General features: G+C 31.2%; 1 protein-coding gene across 8 annotated transcripts in view; it reads left to right on the top strand.

Moving 5' to 3' along the window:
- The window catches only part of LOC134695177 (dual specificity calcium/calmodulin-dependent 3',5'-cyclic nucleotide phosphodiesterase 1A-like), a 323999-nt gene extending 304767 nt beyond the window's left edge, over positions 1–19232 (top strand). For 6 of the 8 annotated variants that reach the window (XM_063556388.1, XM_063556387.1, XM_063556384.1 and 3 more), the window contains 10 exons: positions 6447–6629; positions 7181–7247; positions 11649–11906; positions 13044–13144; positions 14325–14450; positions 15117–15218; positions 15621–15823; positions 16721–16939; positions 18411–18491; positions 19014–19232. In XM_063556388.1, the coding sequence (XP_063412458.1) occupies positions 6447–6629; positions 7181–7247; positions 11649–11906; positions 13044–13144; positions 14325–14450; positions 15117–15218; positions 15621–15823; positions 16721–16939; positions 18411–18491; positions 19014–19156 (1483 nt within the window). In that variant the 3' untranslated portion in view covers positions 19157–19232. Of the gene's footprint in view, positions 1–3528; positions 3792–6446; positions 6630–7180; positions 7248–11648; positions 11907–13043; positions 13145–14324; positions 14451–15116; positions 15219–15620; positions 15824–16720; positions 16940–18410; positions 18492–19013 lie in introns of those variants that run through there. The other 2 variants (XM_063556391.1, XM_063556386.1) reach the window with 2 other exon arrangements.
- Positions 19233–19943: the final 711 nt, after the last annotated feature.

Below are 19943 nucleotides of genomic sequence, written 5' to 3'. Positions count from 1 at the left end.
TTTTGTCATGTTAATGAAAAGAAGTGGAAAATCGAAATTAGATAATATTTTGCTATCTGTTACTTTTTTTTTTTAGGAAAATTAACTCTTTTGAGTTGACTGACTGTAGATTTAATGAAAAGAGGGAACCATCTTACTGGAGAGAAATTAGTCTCTTTGTTATTGAAGTTGACATTGATGAGATTTCTGTTTGACAGCAGACATTTTCTTTTTAATAAGAATTCAATTTGATATTGGGTTAAATTGGTACTAGATAAACCTTGTGAACTTAATTTGTATTGAGAAATGCTATCTCATTTACATTAAGATCTATAACAGTACATTTAGAAAAACCAAGAACATTATACGATTCATAGGGAAGAAAATGAAATATTGAGGAAATTCATTTTGTCAAGAATACAAGAAAATTTAATTACACATTATTATAAACCCCAAAAGACATATACATATTCACTCAATGGTTCTTAACAAATGAATATTTAAACTTAATAGGTTTTCAACAAGTGGGTATACTATAGACATAAAATTGAGGATGCAAATGAGGAATGTGTCAAAGAGACAACAACCCGACCAAAGAGCAAAAAAGCCGAAGGCCACCAATAACTTTTATAACAGGGATAAATCCACACCCAAGGGGTCACAGTACAAGTTCAGTGATAATTGCAAGCTCAATAATTCATACCTGCTTTTCAAAATGCCCATGGGGGTTTTGCGTGCAAGATGGCTGTCATAGTCCTAAAAAACCTTAAAGGGACCAAGTCTTTAAATACATTTTAATGTTGTTCTTTGGCTTCTTCATACTTTTATAAGCCTAAAGTCATTGTAAAATTAATTGCTTTATGTTTATACTTTCAAAATTTCAATTTGGGATCCTCCATGGGGGAAATCCCCCCCCCCCCCCCCCCCAAATAGTGACAGTTAGCAGGTATGATAATTGTTAATACTGGTTTAACAAAGTGTCAGCAACACCAAATTTTTTAAATGTTTCAAAAAATGAGATGTAATTTTTTTTTAAAAGAGGGGTCAATGATTGAATAGGTTTCAATTTAAGTTTGCCTCTTTCAGGTTTTTGGCATGAGCTGTTTTCTGTTTATTAGTCAGTATGTTGTCTCTTGAAACATTCCAAATTTCAACTCTAATTTTTTTAGCTCACCTGGCCTAAAAGGCCAAGTGAGCTTTTCTCATCACTTGTCGTTAACTTTTACAAAAATCTTCTCCTCTGAAACTACTGGGCCAAACTAATCCAAACTTGGCTACAATCATCATTGGGGTATCTAGTTTAAAAATGTGTGGCCTGACCCGCCAACCAAACAAGATTGCCGCCATGGCTAAAAATAGAACATAGGGGTAAAATGCAGTTTTTGGCTTATAACTCAAAAACCAAAGCATTTAGAGCAAATCTGACAGGAGTAAAATTGTTAACCAGGTTTAGATCTATCTGCCCTGAATTTTTCAGATAAATCCGACAACCTGTTGTTGGGTTGCTGCCTTTAAATTGGTAATTTTAGGGAATTTTTTGCTGTTTTTGGTTATTATCTTGAATATTGTTATAGATAGAGATAAACTGTAAACAGCAATAATGTTCAGCAAAGTAAGATTGACAAATAAGTCAACTTGACCAAAATGGTCAGTTGACCCCTTTAGGAGTTGTTGCCCTTTATAGTCAATTATTAACCATTTTTCTAAATCTTAGTAATCATTTACAAAAATCTTCTCCTGAAACTACTGGGCCAAATTATTCCAAACTTGGCTACAATCATCATTGGGGTATTTAGTTTTAAAAATGTGTGGCGTGACCCGGCCAATCAACCAAGATGGCCCCAATGGCTAAAAATAGAACATAGGGGTAAAATGCAGTTTTTGGCTTATAACTCAAAAACCAAAGCATTTAGAGCAAATCTGACAAGGAGTTAAATTGTTTATCAGGTCAACATCTATCTGCCCTGAAATTTTCAGGTGAATTCAACAACCTGTTGTTGGGTTGCTGCCCCTGATTTGGTAATTTTAGGGAAATTTTGCCTTTTTTGGTTATTATCTTAAATATTATTATGGATAGAGGCAAACTGTACACAGCAATAATGTTCAGCAAAATAAGAACTAAAAATAAGTCATCATGACCATAATGGTCAACTGACCCCCTAAGGAGTTATTGTCCTTTATAGTCAATTTTTAACAATTTTCATTAAAATTTGTAAATTTTTACTAACATTTTCTACTGAGACTACTGGACCAAGTTCATTATAGATAGAAATAGTTGTAAGCAGCAAAAATGTTCAGTTAAGTAAGATGTACAAACACATCACCATCACCAAAACACAATTTTGTCATGAATCCATCTGTGTCCTTTGTTTAATATTCACATAGACCAAGGTGAGAGACACAGGCTCCAAAGAGCCTCTAGTTTATTGTTAATTATAAGAAGTGTTATGCTAAGCAGTGTTCTTAAAATCTTTAGGTTTTTTTTAAAGTTCTTTGATTTTAAATAAATATATGTTTTATTTTATAGCCATTTAATTTATTATATCAATGGTATTCATCATTTGGATTTTTGAACCTCAGGTGGCAATTATTCTAGTAAATCTGAAATGTAAAGTTTACATCATAAAATGATATTCTCAGAAGAGGATCTGTCTAACAAGTGAGGGGGGGGGGGGGATGTTCCTTTAAATTGGACAGTCATTATGCATTTGAACTGGGACATATAGTTTGAACGCCTCTTTCTCCTGGGTAGCAGGACAACCCCCGGCTGGATATTTATATTATTTGCTGTTATTTTATTTATTTATTATAAATAAAGACTGAACTCAATGTTCTTTTAATAAAATTGATCATTATCAGAATAAAAAGGGGGGCTCCAGGGTTGTAACCCACCCTTTTTTTTTTATTAATCTTAAATGATTTTGAATGGAGACATGTGGTTGCAGTCTCCCCTTTTTAAAAGAGGCTGGATCAGCACCTGCTCAATGATTGAAAATGTCAAATGATTTAAAATATTAGTCATATTGAAAAAAATATATTCTAACGTTTTCCCATGCAACTGCTTATAATTTCATAATAATCTTGAAAAAAAGCAGTAATATTTGTAAGAATACATATCTAGAAAGTTGAAAATACCAGTGTTTGTAATTTGAATGATGTTTTTTCATCAAATCTAAGCTATTTTCCAACATGAAAATATGATAACATTAGCAAAAAAAATTCCAAAATTGACCTGAAATAAAAACATTTTAACATAATTTATATTTTTTTCTTTTAAAACCTGTCCTGTTCTTGTAACTAAAATAATCAAAAGTCCTCAAATCACATTTAAAAAATAGTATTCTTTCACAGAACCAAGCAAAATATTTGAATACATCAGTCATATATAAAGACTTCTTTGTCATTAATTTATTACTAGTGAAGTATGCATTATGATGTCATTCGTTTATGCTAAGAATAAGATGCATTATGATGTCATTCGTTTATGCTAAGAATAAGATGCATTATGATGTCATAAGTTTATGTGCACAAAGTATTTGTGTCATGGAGACAGGAAGTGACATCCATTATGTTATGATGTCATAACTTCTAGTAGTCCTGAAAGTGCAGCTCTGTTGTTGTTTTTTTTGTGAAAAGTTATGCAACCACAAGGAAGCATAACTTACATGAAACTTGTGAAAGCTTTTGAAAACAATATAAACACTTGGCATGGCTGAACGCACTGGTTGCATGTGCCCATGCAGCTGTTTGAGGAAGAAAAACAAAGTCAAAGATAAGGATTTGCCAGTGCCAGTGGCTATAAAAATAACAAAGTAAGTTTGCATTTCCCACTGACTGACATTGCAACTTTAAAAATTTAAGTTTATGGAATAAAAAGAGAACTTAAAAGACCATTTTATCTAGCATTGATTGTTTGACTGTAGGCCTACATAATCTTACTCAAAGCCCATATATATACTATTATAGTTTAATAGCTGAACCCAATCCAAAAGTCTCACCATTGACACCAAGTTAAGAGGGGAAGGAGTTGGCAGGTTTCCTTAATTGTCACATGTTTTATTGTATATGCCTTTTAAAAAATACCTGAATAACCATCTTCTTGTACAAACTGAAAGTAAGATTTTCATGCATCAACCATGTGATTCCCCCCTTTTTTTGATGATATACATTGGTGTGCTTTTTGTGTTTTGTATATGAGTGCCTGTTCCTTCACAATCAACCCTTGTGTGCATGCCTACAGTACAGGGTCCCGTAATGTATTGTAAAGAATGGCCATGTCCTTTCAACCATAAAGTTCAGTTCTTTACTCCAATAGTCAAATGACCCAGACTGGTAAAATTTTATTGGGACTAGTAAATATTTGCAAAACTTTGTTTAAACATAAGGACTGTATAATGGTCTCCTGGTAAGTGGTTGAAAAAAATGTTGGTGCAGGTGCTCTGCTAGCCTGTGGTTGAGCATGAGACTGAGTTATTTGGCTATTTATATACATATGTATAGATACAAAATATAATTTGATATATATGTTCTGTTGTCTGCTCTTTGGTCAGGTTGTTGGCTCATTGGCATATTCCCCATTTCCTTAATTCTAGTTGCAATTATATTTTGAAAGTATGAACCAGACATCCAAAAATGTAATGTATATTTTTACTTATTTCATCTAAAAAAAAATCAGGGCCAAGTCTTAAGATATAAATAGTCAACTAGTACTAAGAAATTTTTATATCCTGTACCTTTACATATTTCAATTTTCTAGGAAGGACATCTTTATGTTTTACTAGAGTAGATTACCTCTATGTCTGCTGACTTACATTGATACAATGATAGATAAAATCTAAGTGTTAAGTTTGTTTTTACAGGGCTGCTTATTATGCCTTTAATCTTATATATTTTTTATGAGATTGACTGAAACTAATCAGTTTCAAGCTGTACAAGTCCATTTGAAAGCTCTTGTTTCTTGTATAAAATATTGAAGTCTGTTTTTATATTAATTCCTTATCAAATGAAGTCTTTTAAAACATCATGTTCATTCTATTTCAAAATTTTGTTTGAAATTTAAATTAGCTCTCAGCACTTTCCCATCAATAAAAAATAAAAGCTTATAGTATTTCAAAAGATTCTCTCTCCTATCAGCTTAATTAAGGTAGAAAACTCTAAATTCTTTTTCTGTAATTCTATTTCTTAAATTCCGTAAGGTTTCCGCTAATTGTACACTGCGGGAATGAGAACGGAACAATGTATTGCAAAGTAAAATCATAGTACCAAAGGAAGAGACAAGATAATGAAATCTTCAACAAAAGAAGGATAATTCTATCTATCATCCCTAGGGGGTATTGTTGCGTTTGTTAAAATCAATACCATACAAGCAGCTGATTTCATCATTGACGAAGTCTGCTGTGTGATTTTCCTATTGAAACAAGTTTTTCTTCATTTTCAGATGTCAGTTTCTCCCTGTTATAATAAATTTGCCCCATATGGCACGTTTACTTTTGACTTGTTTCTATTTTGGAAAGCTGTAATTATTTACCCAATATTGCAGATGAGAAATATCCATTTATTTTCTCACTTTTTTTTCGATTTTCTTGTCACAGTATTATGCAACATTATTGGGACAATCATTATTAACCAGAGATTTTCAATTACTGAAAAAAAATTGCAAATGAGTGAAATTATATTAAACATATCAATTGAAAGCAACCTTTAAAAAAATGGGAAAGTACAGAAAAGCATGAGTTTATGAATAGCTTTTTAATTTTATCTTTTTATATAATTTTTTATGCCCAATTGTTAGAAAAGATGATTAATAGGAACCTACAATTTTCCCATGTACAAAACAAGTAGTACACAGGTACTTTGAAATTTAAAATTTTTCTAGTTAATGGACAATAAATAATATGCTGATTCATGTCGTCTTTGCTTATATCTTGGTTACTTTGTATTTAAAAAATTGACTGCAAAAGTTAAGTATTATTATAAATAAAGACTCCTCTAAGTATATTTTATCACAATATTGACACCTTATGTGTAATTTTTTGTACAGCAAGATTTCAATATTTATACAATGCTTTTGGAAAACAATTACTGATTTAAATGTCCTTTTCTCGTGTTAAAATTGAAGCTTCTTCACATTTAAGATTTTAGTTTAAGGATTTAAGCATGTTGTAATTTCAGTGTTTTTTTCCACACCGAAAAATTTGGATTGAAATCAATTTTGAAATAATCGTTCATATTCAAAATATATTTTTATTAGTGTATATTGTCAGACTGAAGTAATTTCAACAGCTTGACCTGTGCTGGGTGTATAGTATAAGTGTTATGTTATGTTCTAGTGAACGTGTGCAGTTGAGACACTTTATATTCGTGAAGTAAAAGCACGCGTTGCTGATTCGATTGCCTTATTGGAGAAGGTTTAGCTTATTCAAGGGAGACAATATTATGAATGAACACCTTGTGAAATATATTTACAGGCGTCTCTGTGATGAAGATGACGAGCTCAGTGAGGTCGAGCCGGATGCTGTTCCGAGTGAAGTTCGGGATTGGTTAGCCTTGACCTTCACACGCTCCATGAGCAATATCAAAAGACGAGGGGAAGAAAAACCAAAGTTCAAAAGTGTTGCTCACGCCATCCGGGCCGGTATTATGGTTGACAGGTAAAATTATTAATCTAAATTATAAAAAAATGTATTTATAATTGCGAAGATCTCCTCCAAAGTCTAGGAATACCAGACCCAATATTAGATTCCTGCCACCAAAACTGTAAAAAAAAAACCAACAGCTAACAAGCTGGACACTCAAGGTTAAGAGACACCACAAACAAAAAATATATCATCAAGGTATTAGATAAATTATATGGCAGTGATATCTCGGATCAAAAAAGAAATTGAACTAATTTTTATTTTCATATGTCTGTTTTAGAATTGTGTTTCTACAATGTATGTTCATGTTTGTTTCCTATTTATAGTGAAGACATTAAGGAATTTAAAATACTAATTCTTTGAAAATTTAATAAAATATATTTGATATGTTTTGTCCCCATATTTTATTACTTTTGATCTATCAGTAGAAATATGACTACATCTAGATTTGTCTGGAATAAAGGGATAAAGAGAATATTATGATAGTTCATTTTGAAAAGAACAATATATTTTATGAAGTGCATTTTGAATTACTAATTAATGTATTTATTTTGAAATAATTTCAGAATTTACAGAAGACTTTCAAGTTCAACTGGATTACACGTTCCACCCCATGTTCTACTGTTATTAAAGGTCAGTGCCATGATTTAACAGTTTTTAAACAGTTTGTATAAGGTTAAATGGACATTCTAGAGCTGTTAATATAATATGAATTATATGCGGGAGATATAAAATAAATTATACAAATATTTTTTTTGATTTTCACAAGTACACAAATTACAATTATACAATAGAAATACAGGGATTTGTTATCATGAAAAACTTATTTTCTATTTTCAGCACTTAGATGGATGGGGATTTGATGTTTTTGTTTTTTTATTTTCAGCACTTAAATGAATGGGGATTTGATGTTTTTTTGTTTTTCTGTTAGCAGCACGGGCATATGACATTTGCGCCGATTTTGAAAATTTTCATTCTTTCATTTGCACCGATTTCATTTTATCATTTGCGCCTATTTTATATTTGCTCCTAATTAGATTTTATACAGGGAAGTTAAAACTTGTACTGTGCTATACCATTGGTAAAATCTGGCCTTATAATTGTTTTTCATCCATGTTTAAGTTAATTTTCTTTATTTTCATATTGTTCTGAAACTTCGTTGTAACTTGATAGACATATTGCACACTGAAACGGACCGAGGAGTCAATTCTACAATCATTGAGGGCCATACATATCGGGAGGTCAGTGTTCTGAAACATAACTACATATCTTACTAATGTACCATAAAATCGTGTAAAGCCAGAGTTACCACGAATTCTATTGTCAAAACACAGATCAAGCATAACCATGTGGCAGATGTCCGAAAGACAGATACTAAAGAACTACGGATACGGTCAACAAGGAAAAAAGTCTGGAGTTTTACAAATTTTTCTGGATTGATGTAAAAAAATATGTTTTGGAAAGCTATGAATATTCATTCGAGACCGGAACCCTCTCAATAGACCAAAGACGGGGTATTTTGACTCTTATTCCAAAGAAAGATAAAGATAGAACACTCTTGTCGAACTGGCGACCTCTTTCTCTCTTAAATTTTGATTACAAATTATTAGCCAAAGTTATTGCAGAAAGAATGAAATTATTTCTTCCGAAACTTATAGATCCGGATCAGACAGGATATGTGGCTGGTAGATATATTGGTGAAAATCTACGACTAATTGCTGATATTATATTGTTTACTACTTTAAAAAATTATCCAGGGCTTATATTACTAGTCGATTTCGAAAAGGCGTTTGATACGCTAGAATGGAAATTTATTCAAAAAGCATTGGCTTGTTTTAATTTTGGAAGCAAGTTCCGGAAATGGGTCTTAACTTTATACTCAAATATATCTAGTCTTGTCGTTAATAATGGATTTAGTTCTAGTCCGTTCAAAATTGAGAGAGGTGTTCGACAAGGGTGTCCTTTGTCTCCTTTCTTATTATATGAGACGTTGAACTGCTGGCAATAAATATTCGTAAGAACAATCATATATCAGCTATAAAAATTTGGGATACTGAAATAAAAATTTCACAGTTGGCTGATGATACCACTTGTTTTTTGAAAGATGTATTTTCTGCGCAAATTTTATTAGATTCCTTTAATGATTTTGAGAAGTGTTCAGGGTTAAAAGTCAATTTTTCGAAAACGGAAGCAACATGGATTGGAAGAAATAAATTTAACAAAGAAGGTTCCCTTCCTATTAAATGGACAGATGGTTTTAAAACCTTAGGTTTAAAATTTAACGCTTTTGATGAAATGGTTTGTTCTAACTTAGATACATGCATAGAAAAAATGGAATCAATTATTAAAATGTGGAGGATCAGAAACCTTTCCTTGATCGGTAAAATCGTAATTCTTAAATCACTTGCAATATCGAAGCTTATTTATGTCATTTCATCTACACATGTACCAAGATCATAAGTAATTAAAATACAAAGGGACATTAATAACTTTTTATGGAATGATAGTACTCCGAAAGTTAAATGGGAAGTTATTCAAAAGTCTCCTAGCGAGGGGGGACTGAAAGCACCATATTTTGAAGTACAGCTGTTATCCTTTCGTATCATGTGGGTAAAACGATTTTTGTCAGAACATGACTCTAAATGGATTCATGTTTCCAAAGCATTTTCTCCCTTTTTGATTTAGAGGATTTATTTATGAGCAGATGTGAATTTGAGTTTTTAAATTTAAAAGCACCTCTTTTTTATATAGAAGTGCTATCTGCTTGGAAACATTTCAAGGGTATTTTCATCCTGTTAAATGCATTTCATGTTAGAAAAGAATTTATTTGGTTCAATCCGTTTATCAAGGTTAACAGATCGAGTATTTTTTACAGATCTTGGTACACGAAAGGCATAAGGTTCATTAATGATATTGTAGATGATAAAGGCGAATTTTTGTCTCATGACGCTATGTATTAACAAAAAATATAATTTGAATGTTACTTTTGTAGACATTCTTTCTATTAAACTTGCTATACCACGTGACTGGAAAGATTTGTTATTACAACAACACATGTCACCTAAGAGCAACTCTTTTGGATTCGTTTTTGAGCATGAGAATAAAAAAATGCCTATTAGCAAATTATATACTAAAGATGTATATTCACTTTTTATCGATCGGGTAAGTGTTTCTCCTATTTCACAACAAAGGTGGGAAGAAAGTTTTAATATAGAAATTAGTGACAAAAAGTGGAACAAAATTTATTCACTAGCTTTTAAATGTACTATTGAAAGCAAACTACAAGCTTTTCAATATAAAGTGTTACACAGAATAGTCTCACATAATTATCTCCTTGAATTAACTAATGAGTGTGCCAGTTGTAAAGAAATAGAAACTATAGAGCATAAATTTTTTGACTGTATAGAAATAAAACGATTTTGGAGAGAATTTTCTAATTGGTGGCATTTAGTTTTTGGAGTAAAAATAGTACACACAATTAGACAGATTGTTTATATCTGTGCAAGCTTTTCTCAAATTTTTGAAAAGACGTCTGGAGATATTAGAATATTTATATCTTTCTAAAGACAAGCACGAGTCATTTGTCGACAGATGGGGGGAATTTATGGAAGTTATTAATTAAATTTTATTCTCGATATGATCATGTATATTTAATGTATTCCAAAGTATCTTTTACTTGTATCATATACCAATTATTCACATCATTTACTTGTATTTGTTTTTACTATGTCTTATTCGTAAAATATCAATAGTATGACTATGCCATATGTCAATCACTTATATATTGTAAAAATGTATGTATGTATGTATGCACTGTAGCTTGAACACCAAAAAGATCAATAAAAAAGAAAAAAAAGAAAAAAGTCTGGAGGTGTATCTTGTAGGCCTTCTTCATCTCCCCGTGGTGAGCAGGGGACAACAGTTATATACATGTTGTGATTGACAATTCATTACATATGTACAAGTGGCAAATGGAAGAGGAAAAATGATAAATGAAAAATAACATAACTGGATGGAGAGTTCTCTCATTGACACTCACATCACATCTTATATCTATTCACTTGTAATATACCTGTAATTAAATCGGCGCAAATGAAAACAAGAATCGGCGCAAATGAAAGAAAAAATCAGTGCAAATGCAAAACCCCGAGCAGCACTTAATTGAATGGGGATTTGATGTTTTTTGTTTATCTATTTTCAGCACTTAGATGAATGGGAATTTAAGGTTTTGGTTTTTCTATTTTCAGCACTTAGATGATTGGGGATTTGATGTTTTCTTATTTTTCTATTTTCAGCACTTAGATGAATGGAGATTTAATGTTTTTGTTTTTCTATTTTCAGCACTTAGATGAATGGGGATTTCATGTTTTTGTTTTTCTATTTTCAGCACTTAGATGAATGGGGATTTCATGTTTTTGTTTTTCTATTTTCAGCACCTAGTTGAATGGGGATTTGATGTTTTTTGTTTTTCTATTTTCAGCACTTAGATGATTGGGGATTTGATGTTTTTGTTTTTCTATTTTCAACACTTAGATGAATGGAGATTTGATGTTTTTGTTTTTCTATTTTCAGCACTTAGATGAATGGGGATTTGATGTTTTTGTTTTTCTATTTTCAGCACTTAGATGAATGGGGATTTAATGTTTTTGTTTTTCTATTTTCAGCACTAAGATGAATGGGGATTTGATGTATTTTGTTTTTCTTTTTTCAGCACTTAGATGAACGGGGATTTGATGTTTTTCTTTTTCTTTTTTCAGCACTTAGATGAAAGGGGATTTGATGTTTTTCTTTTTCTTTTTTCAGCACTTAGATGAATGGGGATTTGATGTGTTTTGTTTTTCTTTTTTCAGCACTTAGATGAACAGGGATTTGATGTTTTTCTTTTTCTTTTTTCAGCACTTAGATGAACAGGGATTTGATGTTTTTCTTTTTCTTTTTTCAGCACTTAGATGAATGGGGATTTCATGTTTTTGTTTTTCTATTTTCAGCACTTAGATGAATGGGAATTTGATGTTTTTGTCTTTCTATTTTCAGCACTTAGATGAATGGGGATTTGATGTTTTTGCTGTGAACGATGCCGCTGATAATCATTCTTTGAAATTTGTTGGTTATGAACTCTTACAAAAATATGATATAATTGCAAAATACAAAATCAACAGCACTGTTCTGGACACTTTCCTGTTAAATCTTGAAATAGGATATAGCAAATATAAAAACCCTTACCACAACCTTTTACACGGTGCAGATGTTGCCCAGAGCGTACATGTGATATTAAACCAGAGTAAATTAGTGGTAAGTATATTGTAGAAAAGAAAGTTTGATATTATTTTCACTATTCTAAATATGCCTTGATGGTCTTGTGGTAGATGGTTTGCCACGGTAGAGGAGGTAAAAACTTTGAAATTAATATTTGGTGCTTCTCCAGGAAAGTTGTATGATATTAATGTAGGAGAGTTCAGATGTAGGTTTTCCCCCCCTTTTTTTTTTTTTTTTTTTTTAAAAAGTGTGGGTTTACTGTTCTGCCTCTTTCTATCCATTTCTCCATCCATACTTCCATACAACAGTATGGATTTTTCGTCGCATCTTTCTCAGAAACTAAATTACAAGGATTTCTGAAATTTGGTTTTAGGTATATATAAGTTAGTTATACTGTGTGATGCATTTTTAGATCCATCACACAACAACTTCCTGAACACTTGTATCATTTTACACATGACATCCAAGTTTTGTCACATTTTTCTCAGGAACTACATCACAAGGAGATCTAATATTTGGTTTCAGGGTTTATAAAAAATCAGCTATACCATGTGATGCGTTTTCAGATTCTTCACTAAACAACTTCCTATTTACTGAACACTTACCTATGTTTACACTATTAAGATTATCCACTTGCCACGGGTGTATCCTCATTGAGCTGCTGCTCACAGTAGGACCATTTTTTTTCTGTATTATGGGTCCAAAATTCTTCATTCTGTAAACCCAAACCATTTGAAAAGGAGGTTATAAATAAAGGCAAAACAGTAGTATACGGCTGTTTGAAATTCATAAATCGATTGAGAAAAAAACAAATCCGGGTTACAAACTAAAACTGAGGGAAACGCATGAAATATAAGAGAACAAAGACACAATAGAAACACAACATTAAAATGTAACGCACACAGAAATGAACTATAATTTAACAATGGCCTGTTTCCTGACTTGGAACAGGACATTTTAAGAAAAAAAATGGTGGGTTGAATCTGGCTTTGTGGCCTGCCCAACCTAGCCTGAAATACAATCTATTTCAATTATTTATAAAATATGGTAAAATTACCCCATTTAGACCCTTATATAAAATGTAAGTAACCAAACAGATTGTGGATGAAGAATACCGAAGTTTGAGTGAATGCACTATATGTTTAGAATTAACATTAACAATTATTTTTGTAGCATTGGTTGACAGATATAGAAATTTTTGCTACCATTATTGCTGCTTTGATACATGATTATGAACACACAGGAACTACAAATAACTTTCATATAATGACAGGGTAAGGATTCATTAATGTTCACAGATACCAAGGTTTATAATACAATGTTCACAAATACCAAAGTTATAGAATGTTCACAGATACCAAGGTTTATAATACAATGTTCACAGATACCAAGGTTATAGAATGTTCACAGATACCAAGGTTTATAATACAATGTTCACATATACCAAGGTTCATAATACAATGTTCACAGATACCAAGGTTTATAATACAATGTTCACATATACCAAGGTTCATAATACAATGTTCACAGATACCAAGGTTATAGAATGTTCACAGATACCAAGGTTTATAATACAATGTTCACAGATATGAAGGTTTATAATACAATGTTCACAGATACCAAGGTTTATAATACAATGTTCACAGATACCAAGCTTTATAATACAATGTTCACAGATACCAAGGTTAGAGAATGAAATTTTTTTAAAAGACAGGATCAAACTCCAAAGAAAGAACAGTGAAAGACATAAAGATTATATAGAGCCAAAGTCATTTAAAAACAAATACAATAAGAACCTATAGAAAGGACAATAAAAAAACATGTAAAGTCACAAATGTTTTTATTCAGAAAAACAGTCATATTTCATAAGAATAAGGAGATGTGGTATGATTGCAAATGAGACAACTATGTATGAGAATGTTACATTTGTATTGTGTGCTGTTACAATGTATCAAATAAATTTAACTAAACTTGAAACTGGCAGTTGTTTTCAATATGTGCCTATATACAGCTAGTGGTGTTGCTTTAAAAGCAACAATAACAAACCACTGTAGGATACTATAAAAGTTTACAGAAGAATATAGATTGTTCTTTTATCATAACACAATAATTAACATTACTACATTACTACATTCATATTAAAAAGTACGCATCTACGTCACACGTTTTCACACGCTTTTTGACATGTCATGTCATGACATGATTTTCTATTGTCAACAGTTAGAAAAACCTATACTTTGTGGTCTGCTATAAAAAGGCCTCAGCATGAGAAAATATGAAACTATTTAATTGAGAAATATAATGGCATATTTTATGAATATTGCTTATTCTTTCATTATCTAGGCACTATTCTAATTTCATTAGTTTTGCTGAATAAATATCAGCTTGCAGTCTTTTTTGTTCAAAGGCTAGAGAAAACAGATTTTATATCACTTAAAAAAATCTCTATTTCAGGTCCGAAGTAGCTCTGTTGTACAATGACAGAGCTGTATTAGAAAACTACCATATCAGTGCCTCATTCCGAATGATGAAAAACGATGACAGCAATATACTTAGTAATCTCAGCAGAGAGGAATTTAAGTAAGTTTATGGTGGCTAATTTGCATAGCCAATTATGTTTAGAAAAATTGTTAATGTTAATTATTACACCTTTTGGATAGAAAATTTTATGAAAAATCAGACTGATGTTTCATTTCTCGTAGGATATACATGAAAAAGTTTAAAAGAACCAAACAAAAATATATTAAGAGTTATTGCCCTTGGACATGTAAAATATTTGTATTTAGGGGTAATACTAGGATGGTGTTCTTGAATTGTCATACATTTTGTTTCTTGTACACAGTACAGTTTCAATTTCAAGCAGTCAGCTTGCAAATGACAATATAGCCTTTTAAATAGTATGTTTTGAAAACATGAAAAATATATGATGTGAAATAAAATCTTTCTGAGTTATCTCCCTTTCTACAAATTTCTTAAATTTTTGCATTACAATTAAAGAAAAGGAAAGAAATGAATAATAAAAGTTTTAGTGACTAAAAGGTCACCAAGGATCACATACTGAATAAAACCTGTCTGAGAATGATTATAACTCAATAGAGAAAAAATAAATAATTTGAAACAAGTCATGGATAATATGGGTGTAAAATATTTAATAGTTATGCATGGTTGATACAGATTTTTATGTACCTTTGTTTCTGATAACCATATTTTTTTAATCTTACTTATTTTCTGTCTGTTTATTTCCAGAGAGTTCCGTAACCTGGTGATAGATATGGTTCTCGCTACAGATATGTCTTTCCATTTTCAACAAATTAAAAATCTGAAGGGTTTGCTGAGTATGCCAGAAAGGTACGCTATAGCTGTAGAATATAATATTTTAAAAGATCTGTTATATGCCCATAATTTTATGTTAAAATTGGACTTTTTTTAAAGGAAATCTTATTATTTTGATAAGAGTTTTTCTGATCAGATACTTTTAATAAATTTCAGAATGGAAATTGTGAATGTGTCAAAGAGACAAGCTCTACCAAAGAGTAGAAAAGTTAACTTAAAAAAGAACATTAGTTGCTTGAAAGTATTTTCAAAAACTAATCTTAATTCTAGTTTCACAACAACTGGCAACATATATTTCTTCTTTTCACATGGGCTCTGATTTAGTCAGTGCTTACTGAGAGAAATTATTTAAAGAGATTTCATAGCCATAAAATTTTGAAATATTTTTCTTATGTTAAAAATTTATATGAATTTCAGCATTGACAAGGCTAAAGCTTTATCTATGGTGCTACATTGTGCAGATATAGGTCATCCTGCAAAAGAATGGAATTTACATTACAAGTGGACAAATCAATTACTGGAAGAATTCTTTAGACAAGGAGATAGGGAAAAAGAGTTAGGTCTGCCATTCTCTCCGTTGTGTGATAGAAGTGGTGTGCTTGTAGCAGAGTCACAAATAGGTAAGGACAGGCAATCAGACCAAGAAAGGCATGTAGCTGGAATCACATATATAGTGTAAGGTGGTACATAACACTACAGGGAGATAACTCAATCTATTGTTAAGAAATTATTAAGCTTCTCAATGATCAAAATTAGTGTTTACCAAATTGCTATGTATCCAACAAAATTTTTCAGACAAAGTGTGTGGTTCAATTTTTTTTGAAATTTTTATATTTTTGTGAAATGGTCAAAGTAAATAATTTGTCAAAATTGTAGGAAAACTAAACAAGACAAATTAATTTTAGTGAATGTGTTAGGTACCACCTTAAGGACTGGGATTGAATCAAATCCTGTTATTCGCGCTCATATACATTGTGTGAACAAATTTCATGAAGATGGCTTTACATATTCATTCCAGTGTAGACCTCGCAGTGCAATAGTTCCTGCATAATGTGTTCATTTAAGCAAAAAAGTCAATGTAATTGAAATTTTACAAGAATGTGAGTTTCTTGCTCATTCTATTTTTGATATCTGCTGATGATATATTTATTGTCAGAAATTATTAAAAGAGACACAAATTGACAATGAAGCCCTACAGCAGCAAAGTTGCAAGTTGATATTTAAACTTAATATCAAAACACAAGTATTGTATTGATAAAAATAACTCTAATTATCGTTGATCATCTCAACAAGATTGATTTTCTCACTTGACCAATGATATAAAAATCTGTTTATCACTATAATATTTTACAATTATATAAGATAACATTGTTTATTTCATTGGCAATGGACACCTGCGCCCTTAGTTTCTAGCGATAATTTTTCATATCACTCTACTATGCTGAAAAAGGAAACTATCAGTCAGTATAAAATTCAAAGAAAAATTTCATAAAATAGTGGTGTTTATTTTTTTACAGGTTTCATTGACTTCATTGTTGATCCAAGTTTTCAGGTCATGTCAGAAATGTTGGAAAAGATTGTCTCCAATTTATTGAAAGAACAAAAAAGTGGTTCTGCAACGTCGATCAATGAAGACCCGGCATATGACGTAAAGAAAGACAAAAGTACGAGTACAACAAGCTTACACTCTTCAAGTGGATCATCGCGTTCATCAACTCCTAAACTTCTTGGTTCAGGTAAAGGAGCAGGTTACTACGACCTAAAACCCAGATTTATTGGTCCCTTATTTATTTATTTAGTATAGATTTTTTTTTTAACCCCTGCTTGATAAGTTTAAACATTAATAATCTGAGGCGTCAGTAACCTGAAAACCTGGACTTTGTTTCAAGAACCATGATTTAAATATCAATATAAAAAAAAAATGAGATGTATATATAAAAAAAGAAGATGTGGTATGATTGCCAATGCGACAACTCTCCCCAATAGACCAAATGACACAGAAATTTACAACTATAGGTCACTGTATGGTCTTCAACCATGAGCAAAGCCCATGCTGCAAAGTCAGTTATAAAAGTAGTATGTTTGCCAATATGACAACTATCCACCAGAGTTAAAATGAAGGGGGAAGTAAGCAGTTGTAGGCCATCGAACAGCCTCCAACAATGAGAAAACCTGTACTGTTTATTGTTGGCTATAAAAAAGCACAGATATGAAAAATATGTAACAATTCAAATGACGATTAGAAAAGGCGTAATTTATTACCAAACATATTACAGAAAAAAAGATCATTAACATAAACCAAGGATGTCCACTTAACTGCAGGCTCCTGATATGGGACCGGCATATAAAGAATGGGACAAGGTTAAACATGCTTGTGATTGCTCAAACCTTCCCTTACCTGGTGCAGTGGTGTAACAGCACATCATAAGAACAAATTATAAAATTAGTTGCAAGAGGCTTAATTCAAAAGATCTATATGATGGACAAAAACAACTAACATAAAAACAATAGAGAAACACACAAAAAAGGAGTACTTAGCCAATTTTGCAACTAATAGATAAATCATGTAATACCAGAGTATAGATAAATAATATACAGTGGACTCAATTATTTTCATGGATTGATGAAGACCTGCATTTTCGTAGATATTTGATTTTGTGGTTTCCCAAAAGTCTGCATGTAATCATACAACATATTTGTAATTCTTTGAATATTTAAATTCGTGGTTTCCTTATACCAACAAAATCCATGAAAATCGGTATCCAACAAATAATACTAAATCCATAGTAGATTGAATCAAACAACCACAACAGATTTGATTAAAGATTGAATCAAACAACCACAACAGATTTGATTAACACTCAAAGGGAGATAATACAGTTTCAGGGGAGATAATTAGTAAAGTGATTATGAACTTGGAGGGGTGGAGCATCCTATTTTACTATCAAACAAGTATAATCCTTAGAAATTGTAGTTTGAATTCTGAACAGATAAAAAAATTACCAGAATTGGCTGTTGGGTCTGTGACTAAGTATGAAGACTGCTTATAATATTGCAAGATCACCAAAAAATCTAACACAGAATCTAATTATTTGTTAATAATTATATTTTTTATTTGAAAATTATTATTACTTGTAAAAACTGTAAATGATTTTTTTTCATGTATTCATCAAATTTGAAATAAATATGTGTTTTTTTATTTTTCAGATGGAAAGTTTGAATTCCTAAAGCCCTGGCTTGATCATTTGGTGAAGAATAAACAGATATGGAAGGAAAGGGCAGCAAAAGGTAAGCTTTCTGACAGTTTCTATATATGCTCATCATATACAGAAATGGCATAAATTTTACAATTATTTAGTTTATATTCAGCTTTTTTGAAAACAATAATAAAAGATATAGGTCACTGATGAATTAAAAAAGATAATTCAAATTTAATGCCAAAAAATAGCATTTTTGCATCAAAGGGAGATAATTTGGAACCTTTTCAATGATATTAACATTTTTAAAGTCATCTGGGACCAAACCAAATCGATTTTTGGGTTGTGTTTTGTACCATATCATAAAGTAACAACTAATAGTGTAATAAATAAAATTTGTAATGAAAAAAGTAAATGTTTATTTTTTTGCTGAAATTTTTGTACCCACAAGCCACCTTCAAACACTGCATGAATAAAAAAAATGAAACTCCTTTAAACCACTTTAAATTACAGCAAACAGGAAATACTTTTAGAATTTGCTGATTGTATATTTTAAGATATCTAGGGAAAAAAAAATTATATATTTAAAAGTAATATCTTATATCTTTGACAGATGCAGAAGAGAGAAAGAAAAAAGAGTCAAAAGGAGAGAATACAAATAACAATAACTCAGACACTTCTAGTAAAACAAGTGATGTTAAAACAAATGATTCTCAGGCTAATTCTCCAGTACCACTCAATCCTAGCGGAAAATAAACAATTCAGGATCGTAAAACCATAGCTTTGTCACATGATCATTGTATTCATCAAATAAAAAAAATCAGCCATTTTGTTTTCTGTCATCTGCTGTCAATCTGATTGGATGATCTCACTAGTATCTGCCATCTTGAACCTGGTGAACTTTTGACCTAGAAGTACTTAAAAAATTGAATCATGTGTAGAGAGTTCGTCACAACACTGAGAATCTCAACTTGTTGGATTTTATCTGTGATTTAACCGTTGTTATAATTTTATTTATACACATCTCATACAGCTTTGTTTGAATATACATGTTTGTCAAGGTCAAAAAGGTCAATTATTGTGGTTCCTGCTTCTTTATATAACTTTGGTGTATTTTGGTGGATGGGGAGGGGGGGGGGGGGGGTAGGGATTTTCTGATGATTCAGGTTTATTTATGAATTCTTTGAACTTCTTGGGTCTATAATAAACAATCTTTTGTTGATATATATATAAAAAATAAAAAATAATATCATTAAAAAAATGTAACAAAATCCTGGGCAAGTGAGGATCAGGAACCACACATTTTTTAGTGTTTGTTAATTTTAACAGTATTTGGATGTTTCTGCACTATTTGTGTTTTCCTGTGCCATATGCGATATGGTGGTAATTTTAAAATGTCAGCCATGGAAAGAATTGTTGAATGGAATTTTAAATCCATTAGATGCTAAAATCTGATTTCTTCTTGTGATAAGGTAAGAATTTGATATGAAAAAAGATAAAAAGTGGTACAATTTGCTAGATTTATAGTTTTAATTTAGATTAA

This window comes from Mytilus trossulus, chromosome 13 (genome assembly GCF_036588685.1).
Source record: "Mytilus trossulus isolate FHL-02 chromosome 13, PNRI_Mtr1.1.1.hap1, whole genome shotgun sequence".
Taxonomy (NCBI): Eukaryota; Metazoa; Mollusca; class Bivalvia; order Mytilida; family Mytilidae; genus Mytilus; species Mytilus trossulus.
The sequence above is the reverse complement of the archived record's forward strand: the minus strand, read 5'-3'. Positions and strand labels throughout refer to the sequence as shown.